The sequence below is a fragment of the Psittacula echo genome (genome assembly GCF_963264785.1).
Source record: "Psittacula echo genome assembly, chromosome: 27".
In the NCBI taxonomy this organism is placed as follows: domain Eukaryota; kingdom Metazoa; phylum Chordata; class Aves; order Psittaciformes; family Psittacidae; genus Psittacula; species Psittacula echo.
The window spans coordinates 3,528,629-3,542,841 of record NC_137762.1 but is presented as its reverse complement, the minus strand read 5'-3'; the positions used below and the strand labels follow the sequence as shown (position 1 = coordinate 3,542,841).

The following is a 14,213-nucleotide window of genomic DNA, read 5'->3' as shown; positions in this document are numbered from 1 at the left end:
ACCCCCGGAAAGGTGCTGGGGAACCCGCACCCGCCCGCGGCGCCTCCGGCCCTGCCTGCCTCGGGGTCCCGTTGGGTTCTGGGGCAGTTTTGGTGCTGTCCCTGGGCCAGGCGCGGTTGTGGTTCTCCAGGGAGCAGCCATGGGGCAAGGTGGTGGCAGGCGTTGAGCCCCACGTCTCTCGTTGCAAGGGAGGTGGGGTTGGAAATGAAGTGGAGCTGATGGCAGGGAAACGTCCCGCTGGAATCCCCCATGTTCTTCTGTATCCCGATGCTGCCCATGAAGGGGATCTGCGGCGTTTTCCCCTTTTCCATTATCCCAAGAGCTTTCTGACTGCTCTGAGAGCCCAGGCCCCGTTGCTTTTCCCAGCGGCTCTTCCCGAAGGTGTGAGGAAGAGGAGGGATGCAGCCGGGGGGATTGCTAAGGGTTGGAAGAGAAAGGTTTGCCTGCGGTGGGACAAAGCATCCATGAGCACACCGGAGAGAGGAACAGATTTTATTGACAGCAACCAGTGAGTTCAAACCCCTCCAATGAGCACGTGTGGGAAGATGATGTCCATCCCCAGAGCAGGATGGGGCTCTTCTGCCACCGCTCAGTTCTGGCTGATCACCTGCAAGAGGGAGAAAGGCAACGGCTGAGCCAAGCAGGGATGGAGCAAGGAGAGTGCCAGGTCTCAGCGCCCAAGGGGCCGCCTTACACTGGAGATCCAGGGGATGTAGGCAGAGACGCGGGTGAACACGGTGGGTTTGCGCTGGACGTTGCAGCCCAGGCTGGAGACGAAGCTGGTGACGCCATGGACCTGGTACTGCCCATTCACCGCGCAGTGGAGGGGGCCTCCGGAATCACCCTGCGGGCGAGGAGCAGCGTGCAAGGGGAGGAACGGGGGTACTGGGGGGATGCTGGTGGGGAAGTGAGGCCCCGGGGCTGTACCTGGCAGCCGGAGCGGACGCCGTCACCGCCGGCGCACACCATGGTGGTCTTGACGACGGAGCCCCAGTAGAATAAGCCGGAGCAGACCTGGTAGCTCACCACGGGCAGGTACGCCTGCAGCAGGACGCTGGAGAGCTGCCCGTTGGCTGCACACAACCAAGCCCCGGTCAATGCCGCGCTGGTAACCGCAGCAACCCTCCCATTGCCAAAGCAGAGCCCACAGCCACCGCTGAGACCCTTCCCCGCCAAACCTTGGTGTGACCCCAACCAACACCAGGCACATCCAACCAAAGCCCTGCCTGATGCCTCCCGGGCCTCGAAAGGCTGAAAAGCATCCTTCAGCTTCCCATGGTTTGGGGGTGACTGAGGGCCAGGGCGACCCATGGGCACTCACTGCGGGTGAGCCCCCAGCCCGTGATGTAGCAGGGGTAGTTGTTGGCCAGGACGGAGCCCTCCTGGGGCAGCACCGCCAGCTGCACGTAGTCATTCAGTTGGGCAGAGCTGGACAGGCGGATGAGGGCGATGTCGTAGCTGGCGAGAGGAGGGAGATGATGTTGTCAGGACCATCCCCATTCCCAGCAGTGTGCCCCCCCCCAAGCCCCCTTCCCCGGGTGCTACCCCCTGGCAGCTTCGCCGTTCCAGGAGGGGTGGATGACGATCTGGCTCACGCTGAAGGTCTGCTCGTTGCCATCACCCGCTTTGAGGTTGTGAGCGCCGGCCACCACGCGCAGGGTCAGGTCGCTGCTGGGAAGGGGGAAAACCACAGGATCAGGCCCTGAATCACGCTTACCTCAAGAGTGGGTTGATAGAGAAAGGTTCAGCCCAGGGAGATGCTCCCGGAGATGCTCCACGTAACCCCTTCACGGAGAACCACCCCAGACCTCAAAGGAGCGTTGCTCTCTGGGCTGCAACAGCCAGAACTTCCCCTTGGAAAGGTTTTTGGTGGGAAATGGCTTTTCCACGGGCCTGCTCACCTGTCCACGCAGTGGGCCGCCGTCACCACCCAGTTCCTATGGATGAGGGACCCTCCGCAGGTGTGATGCCAGCTACCCCTGGAGTAATACTGGAGGGAGATCTGGGCAGGGGGAACGCGAGACATGAGGGGGTCTCACCGCGGGGTCCCGGTCGGGATGAGATCCCTATGGGATTTCCCGGGAAGGACCCACCTGGGAGGGCCAGGAGTGGGAGCGCGCCTCGGTGCCCCCGACCACCCGCTGCATCCCATTGAGAGCCGGCTCGGAGCAGCGCCCTGTGGGACAGGAGGAGGTGAGGAAGGGGAGAGGGGACCCGCGGGCAGAGCGGTGTCACCGCAGGCCGGTGGCGTCCCGCAGAGCACGTACCGCAGAGGGCGAGGGCAGCGAGGAGCAGGAGCTGCAGCATCATCCTGGACCACGGAGGTGCGGCTGGGGCTGGGGCTGCACCGCAGCGGCTTTAAAAGGGGACGGGGAAGGAGGGATGGGAAGAAAACCAGGTGCCACGGCCCTATCGAGCAGCCTTGGTCCCTGCTCCAAAACACACACGAGCCCAAAGATCAATGCCAAAACCACCCCCAAGATTCCATTGGCCTTGGACAGGCAGCCCCAACCCCTGGGGGGACGATGCCCCCTCTTGCATCTTCGTCTTCTGCACATCTCGGGCAATGGTGTCGTGAATTCCTCCAGCCTTTAGCCCTGGCTGCATTGTGAGGTGCCTCCGAGAGGTTTATCCAACACACGAAGGGTGCCTGCATCACCACGGGGACAGGGAAACCAAGCCAAATACAAGGCAAGAACTTCACCTCCTCCAAAAACCCCACCTGGGACAACCAGCACCGGGGCAGGGACCTGACACGACCTCCATGGGGTGTTGTTTTGGGGTCAAATGAAGCGCCAGCAGGGTTTGCAACACCAGCATGGCTTCTGGCCAGAACAGGTCGAGTTTTCCGCCCTTCAGACAGAAATTGAGGCTGTTCTGGGGGCTGAACCCACAGCATCGAGGGGTTTGCCCCCGTGATGGAGCAATGGCTGGAACACGGTGTTTCTGATAGGGGCGGTGATGGAGTCACCCAGATAAAGAAGATGAAAAGGCAAGAAAAGCACCTGCTGCAGTTCTGCTCTTATCTGCAAGGAAAACACACAATTCCGAGTGGAAAAAGGTCTCCAAATAATCACTATTTGGTTTATGGGCACAGAAAGGACAGCAGCAAAGCCTCCACCCCGGCTTAAAGACACCCCAGCCCAGCTTGGAGCCGCTGCAAATGGGACAGATCATTGCGAAAATAGCTTTAAACCCATTTTGGGGCTGCAAAAGGGAGTTTCCAGGGTAAGAAAAGGGAGGGAAACCGATTGAGGAAGCCGGAGACGGGATGTCCATAAAATAAATCATCTCTTTATTCCATGTCCTATACCCAAAGATGGTTCTTCCATCCCCACGCCAATTCCAGGAGGGGTTTTCCCCCCCCTCTAAATGGCAAAGAGGTGGCAGCTACAGTAATTGGGCTTGAGGAGGACCAAGGGAGGGAGCGATGCTGTGCCGGGCACTGGCGAGACCTCTCCTCTCCGGGAGGCTGCCGCGGTGCATTGGAGCCGTGCATTGGAGCCACCCTCCAGCTCAGCACGAGCTGGATCGCACCCGGGAGCCACCATCAGAAGAAAAAGAGCAATAAAAGGGCTCTCATTCCCCCTCCGCACCAAGCTGGTCCCTTGGGCCCAATTCCAGCATCCTGGCAGCGCCACGGCGGCCAGGGCTGGCTCCTGGAGGGCGGAATTCCCTTGTCCACATGGGGCACCCATGATCCAGCTTCCCACAGGATGGGCTGCCCGGCTCATGGCCGTCCTCCTCCTCACGGGCAGGGAGGGTTTGAATGCCCGATGTGAATTCCAGAGTCTCTGGCTGGAGCCAGGGACGGGGAGGATGAGCAGCCGGTACCCAAGAGCATCCTTGGGCTGGGTTCAGGCTCTGTGGGGTACGGCCGACCGAGCTTGGCTCACCGGGCTCCCCCGCTCCAAAGGCACAAGACTGAGCTCAAGGCAACCATGAAATGCAGCATATTTAAGGCTTCTGCTTCTTAAATTAGAAAGGAGGAAGTTTGGTTTGGTTTCTGCTTTCCGGAGCGCGGCTGGGGGCAGCTCGGGGGGCTTGGGCTGCTCTAAGTGAAGGACCAGAGCTGGTGGGGGTCTGCCAGGTTGCAAGGAACCATCCCCGGGTGCTTCCCTCGCGCTGTCAGGCACATCCCAGAGGCCGGGTTCTTTATCAGCCGGTCCTGGTGGAAAACAGAGCCCAGCGATGCCGGCGGGATGAGGAACGGACGCACCCTCAGCAGCAGCATCACCGTCCCCTCGGGTGGTCCCTGGGATGGAGAGGCATCTCCTCACCTGCGCCAGCTCCCACTCCTCGCTGGCTGACACCCGCCCTGGTTTCCCTCTGTACTGGCACTCGCGCAGCTCGGCCGAGCCCGCTCCTGCCCGGAGGCAGAGCTCCTTCCCGATGTTGTGCCGCAGCTCCCGCTGGCTCGTGTACTCGAAGTACTGGGGGGACAGGACCGGAGACGGGCGTCAGGGGGACCCCCATGGGGTGGTGGGGGGAGAGGGAAAGGCTGCGGCTGATGGGAGCCCACCTGGTTGCCCCCCAGCCCGTGGCAGGGGTACATGATGAGTGGTTTCCCACCGTGGTTGTTCTCGCCGACATCCAGGCAGCTCTTGGTGCCCTCGTTTTTGATCTGCAGGGGCGCAAACAAAGGGGCAAGGGGGGGAGACGGTGCTGCAAGGGCCGGGGCAGGGACGCAGCTGGGGTTTGGGCTTTGCAGGGCACTCATTGCTGTACAAACACAACCCCGGTGCTAGGAGCTGCGTCCGGGTCCCTCGGCCTTTCCAGGACGTGAGGAGCGCCCGCGCCAACGCCTCTGTCCCACTGAGCCAAAGGGGGGACGGCCCGAGGTGAGGTTTCAGGAAGCAAAGGTGAAGGAGGAGCTGGTCGGGAGCCAGCGCCCGGCCCTCGCCCTGCCCGTGCCACGTCCCACAGCTTCATTCCCATCCCGGAGAGGGGCAGGACCCGGACCCCAACACCCAGCTTGGAGCCAAGGGCCGGGTTTTGGCAGCTCCGTCCTCCCGGATGGAGCAGGGGCTCCGCTCGGCCCGGCCCCAGCTCTGCTCCTCGGGTGCACCCGTCAGCGCTGGGGGAGCTTTCAGCTCTGCCGCCTGATTTAACCCAATGTTTAAACCCAGCGCCACGTCCCCGCGGATCCCCCACCCCGGAACTCGCTCCAAACCAGCTCTGCCAGATTCCATTGTCAGCCAGAGCCCAAACCGGCCCCACCAGCCGGGGACGGACACGGCGACGGACGCGGCTGCACCAGAACCTCCCGGAGTGCTGCTTTAAATGCAGCCCCCCCCCAAACCCAACCTCGGGGGGACTTCAGTGCCGATGCTGTTTCTAGGCAAGGGCTGAGCCCAGCGGGATGCTGCGGGCACCCGGCACCTACCGCGCCATAGAACGTAGGGGTCAGGTCGGGGACGAACATCTCGGGGTAGATGGTCTGCAGGTACCAGGTGAAGTTCCGGCAGTGGAGCTGCTCTCTCAGCCGGCGCCGGTCTGCAATGTCACCATACGTCTTCTATTGACAAAGCCACGTGAGAGAATTAAACCAACCTCCAAAGCCAGCAAGGAAGCAGCAAAGCCCCCCCTCGAGCTGGGGCCCAGAGCCCTGGCGCTGGCACAGGGTGATGGACACGGCTGGCCAGCGCAGGGCAGGTGCCCTCCGGCTCCGGATCGGGGATGTTTTGGCATCACAGGGCGAGGGTTTGATGTTTAACATCAAAAACCTAAACCCCCTGGTTTCCTACTAGAAAACACGATGATGGAGTAGAACATCCCCAGAAACAGGGGTTTGGCTGAGCCCACCTCCTCCCCCTGCTCAGGCCTGAGCTCCCAGCAGGATCAAACCCCTCCTGGAAGCCCGCTGGGGTGCTCAGTACCTCTCTGGCCATCTGGGCAGCTTGCTGGTTCCTCCTGTAGAAGATCTCCTTGTAGTCGTCCATCCAGACCTCGGCCAGGCGGACCTGGTTCCTGGAGATGACCTGGGTGCCCTTGGGGAAGGTGTGGGGGCTCTTGGAGCGGAAGACGTGGCCCACGACGGAGCAAGGGATGATCTCAATCTGACCCCCGCACTGCCAGACCTATGGGGAGGCGCAGCCTGAGCCTGGGGCAGTCCCCATAGCCCCCAATGGGGAGCATCCCTGAAGATGCCCTTTGGAGATGGCACCAACCCCTCCTTACCCTGAAGGACATCTCCACATTCTCGCCCCCCCAGATCTCCATCTGATCGTCATAGGAGCCAATGTGCTCGAAGTAGGACCTGGAGATGGCAAAGAGGCCACCAGCAAAGGTCGGGGACCTATGGGGAAGGGAGAAAGAGCAGCAGAATAGGGGTGAAATAGAGCCAGAGAAGCAGGAGCCCAAGTTCCGTGAGCAGTGTCCCCCCATCTCCCTGCCCCACATGTGCTGGCTTCGGCAGTGGGGCTGGGCCCAGCTCGCAGGAAGGTGACAGCATCACATGTGGGGGGCTGGCTGCCAGCTCCGACTCCAGGCAATGGGGATATTGTTACCCAGAGCCTATTGAAGGGCAGAAGGGGGGAGCTGGGAGCGCGGCGCCCGCCCGCTCTGCTGCTGCTCTCATCTTTTCCATCTGATCCTTAGGGGAGGCTGGAACAGGAACTCGCTTTCATTGGGGAAGAGGAGAATAAAGCGGGATCCGCCGAGCGGCCGCGCTCCTGCCGAGCGGAGATGAGGCTCCGCCGGGAGCCAAACCTCCTCCTCCTGGCACAAGGGACCTTTATGGGCATGGGAGCGTCTCCCAGGTGCCCTCTGCACGAAGCCAGCCCTGCTGCCAGCCGGGGGACGGGGCGTGGATGGGGCCAGGCAGCATCCGTGGCAGCATCCAACGGAGCGGGGCACCAGCGGGGAGGTGCAGAGGGAAAAACAGCGCTCGGTTTCTCTCCGTGCGAAACAAGGGGGTGAAACCCGGGAGGTTTGGTGCAATGGGATCTGCAGGAGGCACCTTCCTGCTGCTGGGCCAGCGCAGGTGCCCACGTAGCCGGTACCCAGGAGCAAGGAGAGAGAAGGCGGTGATTAAACCCTTAACGAGAGGCTTTGCAGGGGTGGCTGGAGGCAACTCAAAGGGGGGTTTGCAAAGGGCCTTTATGGCTCCATGTCCTCTGAACCCCAGGAGAGGCATCTTCTGTGCCAGCCCCACAGCTCTGGCCATGTCTGAGCATCCTCTCCCAGGCGCAAACCACCTGAGATCCCTCAAGCAAAGCATCCCACGGTGGAAGCTGCACCGGGAAAGGGCAGCATCACCCTCCCGGAGGCATTGATGACAACAGGGAAAACATCGATTTGTTAGGAAAAGGGGCAAAATCCAACAGGAGGAAGGGGCAGTTTCCCGGCACAGGGCCCTCAGCTCTTTGTCAGCCCTGCCTGCCCTCCCTTTACCCTGCAGCAGCCACGCATGCTCAGGGGATTCATCCCAGCCTTTGGGTCTGGACACGGCATTCCCAGCGCTCATCAGCTTTTATGAGCATCCAAGCCGATCAATCCCCCCTTCCCCATCCTTACTTGATGGGGAAGGTCTCATCCTTCCTCCGCTGCCTCTCCCGGGGGGGGACAACCTCCCAGCCGAACGTCAGGCTCCAGTCGAAGTTGCCCCTGCTGTGCTGCTTCCCGTTCTGGACAGGCTTGGAGAACTCGAAGGTGTTGAGGTCGATGGTGGCGATGTCGGGGCTCACCACGGCCGTCGGCTCTTGGGCAATGCGGGATAAGAGGGGCTCGAGCCAGCCGTGGAAACACTCGCCTGGTGGGACACAGGGAAGGGGTGGCCATGGAGCGCTCACCACTTCCCCTCTGCCGCTGCTTCCTGGGGTGGGTACTCACAGTGGGCATCCAGGAAGGTGAGGACCTCGCCGCTGGCCACGCTGGCCCCCAGCAGCCGCGCTGTGATCAGCCCCTTGCGCTGCTGCTGCCGCACGACCCGCACGATCTGGAGCTGCTCCACGTAGCGATCCAGCTCGTCCTTCAGGTACTCTGCGGGCAAAGAGCGGCCGCTCTGTCGGAGGGGGAGACGCCAGTCCCTGCGTCCTGCTGCCTCCACCCCATCCCTGCGCCCGCGCTCAGATCCCGGGCGCTCGGAGCCCCCTTTCCCCCGCATCCAGGAGGGGGTTTGGGTAAAGAACGTGAGCGTTGCAAAGGAGCCACTGCTAACCCCCCTTAGAGAGGGATCAGGGGAGCAATGGGGTGAGGAGGCCTCCTGCTCTGCACTGAGGTGTTACAGAAGGAAACTGGGATTTCTCTGGCAGTGTTTAAAGCCAGGGTGGACACGGGCTTGGAGCACCCTGCTCCAATGGAAGGTGTCCCTGCCCATGGCAGGGGTTGGAGCTGGAGGAGCTTTCAGGTCCCTTCCAACCCAACCCAGTTTGGATTCTATGATCCTCCCCTTTGGCAGATGCAGCCAAGCCAAAAGCAGGGAAGGGCCAAGTGAGAGCCAGGATGTCCAGAGACACATCCCGGGAGGGGACCCTGATTCTGACCCCCATGCCCAGCACCGCAGGCCTGTGGATGAGAAAGGCCCGCAGCACCCCGAGGGCTCTGCTCCCTGGGAGCCAGTGCAGGCGGAAAGGGAACGTTGGGAGAGGGAGCAAAGTCCGCTCCTCCCAGCACCGTGAGGCTGAGCCACAGGTTAATCTGCAGTGGGTGTAGGTCAGGATGGGTGCAGCCCGCGGGCACCCTGATGAGGGATGTGCAGGATGCGGGAGGAGCACCCGGCTTTTCTCCAGGGCTGGGTTAACAGCAGGGCCTGAGAAGGGAAAATCCCCAAGGGTGCTGCTGGGCGGATGCAAAGCGATGGGGAAGAACTGCTGGGTGCATCCGCAGCTTCTCCTCCGCGGGGCTCCGAACCGCTGCGCCCAGGGAAGATGCTCGGCATCCCCCTGCATCCCTCCAGCCCCTGCATCCCGCCACAGCTCCCACCCACCGTCCGTGCTGGCATCGTCCACCAGGATGATCTCCTTGAGCAGGAGGGCAGGGGAGGTGTGCAGGACGCTGTACACCGTCCGCAGCAGCGTCGACCAGGCTTCGTTGTGGAAGACGATGACCACGCTGGTGGTGGGCAGCGGCGGGCACCGCTTGAACTTCTGGTCGATGCACCTCGGGGACAGAAAGCAGCGGCCTAAGCACAACTGGGGCAGCATCACGGACCCAGAACCCCCCCCCCCGTGCCTCCCAGACCCCGGCCCCGGCGGCTCCCAGCTCATCGCTGCTTTGATTCCCATTGATTTCCACCTCTCCCCCCGCCGGCGGTGGAGTGAATGACATTCCTGGCCCCGGTGTCCCCCCCATTGTGCCTGCTACACCTGCTAAGCACGGATAATCGCCTGCCAGCGCAGGGGGCACCAGCTTCACACCAGCGCTGGGTTTCGAGCTCCTATTCAAGCCTTTCTATCCACCCCCTGCCTTCCCCAGCCCACCCCCCTTGAGCAGACAAGGCCTGGGGGAGGCTTTAATCTGGCAGCCCATGGCTGGAGGGCAGGCGAGGAAATCCCTCGGGTTTGTGCTGCTTCCTTTGCCCCCCGCGCCCCGGGGGGGGCCGGGGCTGTTCCACTCGGATAAGAAAAGAAAAAGTCCGATTACAGGAGCCGGCTGGAATAAAAGGGAAAGGAGGGAGAAGGAGGGGGGAAAGATGCTGGAGCCCCCCGGCCACAAGCGGGTCCGTGGAGACACAAAGAGCCATCCCTGGCTTTTGCCCGACGCTGTTAAAAACCAACGCCAAGGGGACAAAAATGGGGGGAAACTCATAAATGGAGGTGGTTTTCCAGCTCTCCCTGTGTCTGATCCCCTGGTGCCGCTGCCCCGACCCGCTTCCGTTTCCCGCTCCATTTCTCCATGGATGGAGCCTGCAGCCCCACCAGGCTCTCACTCGGGAGGGCGGCTGTCGGGTCCCAGCGCTCGCTGGAGGGAGATGCGGTCGCTGGCGAAGGCGTTGAAGCAATGCTTCTCGTAGCCCCGCTCCTTCTCCTTCGTCTCCTCCGGTGTCCATCGATCCTTCTTGAAGGCTTTGCCGTCGGCTCCGGGGCTGGCAGGGTCCTGGGGGGGTCTCTCCATCAGGGGCCGAAGCTCTGCTGCTGTGTAGACACCGGGCAGGCAGGAGCGAGCGCTGGGGGCCGGCTCCTCCTGCCGAACCGGGGCTCTGATCTGCAGCTTCGGCATCGAGTCCCGGATGTTGTTGACCGCCCCCAGCATCAGGTCAAGGACTTGGTCCTTCCCCTGGACGATGTTCTTCAACCAAGGCTCCTCACGCGGGTCCTTGCTCCCCACGTCCTTCTGCAGGATGAAGAGGAAGATGACGAAGATGGCGCCGGCCAAAGCCACCTTCAAGGGGCTGTAGCGCCTCCGGAAAAGCCTCATTTTCCCTTTTTCCCTGTGGTTTCTGGAGGGTCCTCCCTGCCGTGATGGGTGTCTCAGGGGTGCTGGCTCTCAGGGTGCTTCATGATGCTCTGCTCTGGTCCTCTGGCCTGGAGAGAAGGAGAAACACCTGCGGGTTAACTCACAGACTGGATGCGCTTTGGGGCACCCACTTGATATCAATACATTGCTCATTAGATGCTAATATGAAGTTCACCTCCTGCAAAGGGAGCAAACGAGACCTGCAAAACCCACTCCCCCCCACGGCCCTTCCAGCCTATAAATCCACCACCAGGAAACAGCGCTGTTCAACAGCACTGCCAGATGAGCTGGATCCGGCCACCACAAGCATGGGACATCCCCAGCAGCTTCTCCTGGTACCGAGGCTGGCGCAGCAGCATCCTCCCCGCTACCAAACATTGAAATAGAGCGACAAAACGAGCTGAAATCCTTTTCCCCGCTGGAAAAAGCCTTCCCCCCGGTGGTTTTCCCGCTGCTGGGAAGGAAAACCGTGTGCAAGACCCCGCACCGAGAGCTCAGCACCGGCTACAAAGCACCACCGGGACCCGGCCGAGCTTTCCCAGCGCCAGCAAACCTCCCGCGGCTGTTCTTTGTGAGCCGCTGCCGCCGGAGCATGGACAAGCTCCATGGGAGCCATTCACCAGCATCTCCTCCTCCTCCTCCTCGGTGTGTCCCCCCCCTTCCTCCTCCTTTATTTCTCTTTTTGTGCCCCTTTTCTTTGTGTCCCCTTGGCAATGGCGCGGCCCCGGAGCGGAGGAGGGCACCTGCAGCAACTTCAAGGGTGAGGAAGCTTCGCCTTGGGAAGGAGGAGGGACGAGGCGGTCCCCGGGGTCACTGCTTTCAGCCCCGCGGCGATCAAAGCCGGCGGCTGGACCACGCTTCACTGCCAAGGGCGCCCGTTCCCGAGCCGCGGTGGGACCGGGAGGCGTCAGCTCCATGGGCAAGGGAGGGAAAGAGCAGAACGAAGGGAAACCCCCCCCCCCCCAAATCCGCTTCGTTTCTACCCATACGTGAGCAAAGATGCTCCTGAGGAGCTCCCTCAGAGCTACCGCATTGAGCCCTGATGCTTTCATCGCACACGGGGAGCCACCGCCGTGCGAGACGGTGGGAACACCCCGTTTCCACCACCTCCTTCCTGCCACATCGCTGGGAGCACGTTAACAAAGCTCCCTGTGCGACGCTGATAAAGGCCGTGGCGGCAGGGACAGGGTCAGTGCACAGCAGCTCCCGAGGGCTCCAACCCCAAACCCCCTCCCCAAAAAGCAAAAGAACCCCCCAAAAACTCCCTTCCAAGTAGCGCTGAGGTGGATTTTGCAGCGAGCTGCAGTAAGAAAGAGCTGCGAGCACTCTGCTGCCAGAACCGCGGGGGCTGGTGCTGCTCCGTCCCATCCCGAAAATCCCTTGTTGGGATGGGGCTCCCCCTGCGCTCAGGGAAACCAGCACCGAAACTTCCCGGTGGAGCCCGGAGGGGTCGGAAGAGGGGGAATTGGGCTCGGAAGAGGGGGGAAATGGGCTCGGAAGAGGGGGGAAATGGGCTCGGAAGAGGGGGGAAATGGGCTCGGAAGAGGGGGGAAATGGGCTCGGAAGAGGGGGGAATTGGGTTCAGTGGCAATGTGGTGGCAGCCGGAGCATCTCCGGGGCACGGGAGGGAGGAATCGTGGGGCGAGGGGGAAGCAAGGAGCGCTCCGAGGGCGGAGGAGCCAAAAAAAGGAGGAATAACGAAAATAAACGCAAACCAGCACCGAGGACGTGGCCGGGAGCCTTTGACCACGGCGGCGACGGCGTCAGCGGCCGGCATGGCCAAAAGCCAACAGCGGGACGCGGGGGGCACGGTCCCGCAACGGCTCGACCCCGCCAGGAGCCGGTGATGGCCGGGGCGGGGGGAGCCCGTCCAGCCGCCGGCCTCACGCCGCTGGGATGAGCCCGCGGGGCACCGAGGCCCCGGTGACGGGCTGGGGGCAGCTCTGCCCAGCCGGGGGGGGGGGACGTGAAAGGGAGTCGGGTCCTGCCTACCGCGAGCCGCACAGCCCCGGGCCCCGCTTCATTGTGCGGGTCCATCCCGCACCCCAGAGCCTTCCCCCGCTGTAGCAGTGAGGGGGGCTCCGCACCGGAACCCTCCGGCCCCTCTTTGCCTCCGCGGGGACCCCGTGCAGGGACCCGTTCCCTGGGGGTGCAGCTCCATAAGGGTCCCCCCCAACCCTCCCCTCTCCTCGCTTCCTTTCCCCCGGGGGGGGGCTCCGCACCGAGACTACCGGAACCCCGTTCCCCAGAGCCGGGGGCTCTGTCCCGGCCCCTCCCGCAGCGCGCCCGGGCACACCTGGTGCGGGGGGTCCGGAACGGGATCGGGATTGGGATCGGGACCGGGACCGGAGCTACCGGATACCCCCCCCCGCTCACCGGCTCTCGGCACGCGCGGCCGCAGGTGCGGTCCCGGCGGGGCGGGGCCGCTGCCACCGCCCCGGGGTACAGGTGCACGGGGCGGCGCTGCGCGGTCCTAGCGCCGCCCGCCCGGGGGGGGAGGAGCCGCGCGCGGTCCTAGCGCCTACCGAGGCCATAGGAGCCACAAGGGCCTGGCGCTGTTGGTTTTAGTCTTATTCGTTAACCATTCCACGGGTGCTGCGGAGCCCCCTGAGCTTCCCGGCGTGCGGACAGCGGTTCCCTGCGGCTGGAGGTTACTTACTGCCGGTTCTAGTGGGATGCGATAATCACCGGTAATGTGTTTTGTGAGCAGGCCGGTTGCTATCAATGAAGTGTTAACACGGGGGCTTGCCAATCGTTCCCATTCCTCTGTGATCCCTTCTCAGCCTGGCCCTCCCCTGCCGATGGCATCAGCCTGATGCTCTCCCCGGGTGCCCCAAGCCTGTGCTTGGGGACGAAGCCTGCATGCAGCAGGGTGGCAGCCCCAAGCAGGGAGCTCCCCACTCTGAGCACCCCCTTTCCCACGTCCTTACACGCCGTGGTTAACACTGGATGATGGTCACGAAGCTTCAGCCTGAGCATCAGACACTGCACCAAGACTTCCCAGGAAAGCCAGGTGAGAGCTCGCTGATGCCACTCAAAGCCCCTTTAGGGACAATGAGACAGTGAGCCCATTGTCAGGGCATGAGCAGCCCCCACACCACCTGTGCGCCCCAGGAGAGGCTGAGGTTGAGGCACACAGGAGGGTGGAGAAGCAGGAAGGTGATGGGGAAAGCGCCAGTGGCTTTACCAGGATGCCGGAGGGCCAAGCGCTGGGCAGGTTTTCATCACCCAGCCGAGGATTCTGCTTTGGCTGCTGCGCTCCATGGAGGATTTAGAAGATTGGAGCAGGGGCAGAGTAAGAATTAGCTTGGATTATTGGGATATTAGCTTGAATATGAGCTGTCTCACAGCGGATAAGTCAGCCAGGGCTCCGGGGCACCACAGACACACAGATACCCAGCAGGCTCCAAGTTAAAGAGAAGGGGGGGGGGGGAAACTGAGGCACGGAAAAGGCACCTACCTTTACCCAGCCAGCAGGGAGAGGAGCCAGCAGCCACCCACCATGAGGCCACCCTGGGCCTTGAAATCATCTCCTGTGCTTTTCAGAGCTAAGTTTAAAGCCCGGGTTCGCGCAGCAGCTGCCTGGAACCAACTCTGCCGCTTTGCTTCCTGCCTCGGGGCCGTGCGGGGCTTTCGCTCTTAGCACAGAAACCGAAGGGGAAATTCCCTGCCCCAAAGGGTGCTGGTGCTGAGCTCTGACGCCTGCAGCTGCGACTCGCAGGGGCTGATGTGGCGCCGCAGCCGCCCGGCCGGGGGAAGGAGGGGTCCCCACCGCAGTAAGTGCGATTCTGAGGAGAAAAGAGCGGGTTTCGCTT

The 14,213-nt window shown here is 62.6% G+C and overlaps 2 protein-coding genes across 6 annotated transcripts; both read right to left on the bottom strand.

Annotated features, from left to right (window-relative positions):
- Positions 1-589: 589 nt before the first annotated feature.
- On the bottom strand, positions 590-2,313 carry CELA1 (chymotrypsin like elastase 1; the record flags this gene model as incomplete). The annotated part of the gene is made up of 8 exons (XM_080635425.1): positions 2,268-2,313; positions 2,094-2,176; positions 1,902-2,002; positions 1,546-1,668; positions 1,322-1,458; positions 928-1,073; positions 695-844; positions 590-607 (listed from the first exon to the last, which is right to left on the bottom strand). Exons 1-8 carry the CDS (start codon positions 2,308-2,310, stop codon positions 590-592), a joined length of 801 nt encoding a protein of 266 aa, XP_080491551.1. The 5' UTR covers positions 2,311-2,313.
- Positions 2,314-3,274: 961 nt separating this feature from the next.
- Positions 3,275-13,991, bottom strand: GALNT6 (polypeptide N-acetylgalactosaminyltransferase 6). Of its 5 annotated transcripts, none has more exons than XM_080635383.1 (11): positions 13,859-13,991; positions 9,872-10,466; positions 8,930-9,102; positions 7,834-7,983; positions 7,519-7,753; positions 6,181-6,298; positions 5,880-6,080; positions 5,387-5,518; positions 4,523-4,624; positions 4,281-4,433; positions 3,275-4,168 (listed from the first exon to the last, which is right to left on the bottom strand). In XM_080635383.1, the coding sequence occupies exons 2-11, from the start codon at positions 10,357-10,359 to the stop codon at positions 4,055-4,057; spliced, it is 1,866 nt and encodes a 621-aa protein (XP_080491509.1). In that variant the 5' UTR covers positions 10,360-10,466; positions 13,859-13,991; the 3' UTR covers positions 3,275-4,054. The 5 variants fall into 5 exon arrangements, with proteins under 5 accessions (XP_080491509.1, XP_080491510.1, XP_080491512.1 ...); XM_080635384.1 differs by lacking the exon at positions 13,859-13,991 and adding an exon at positions 12,775-12,833; XM_080635386.1 differs by lacking the exon at positions 13,859-13,991 and adding an exon at positions 12,695-12,750.
- Between the last annotated feature and the right edge of the window lie 222 nt (positions 13,992-14,213).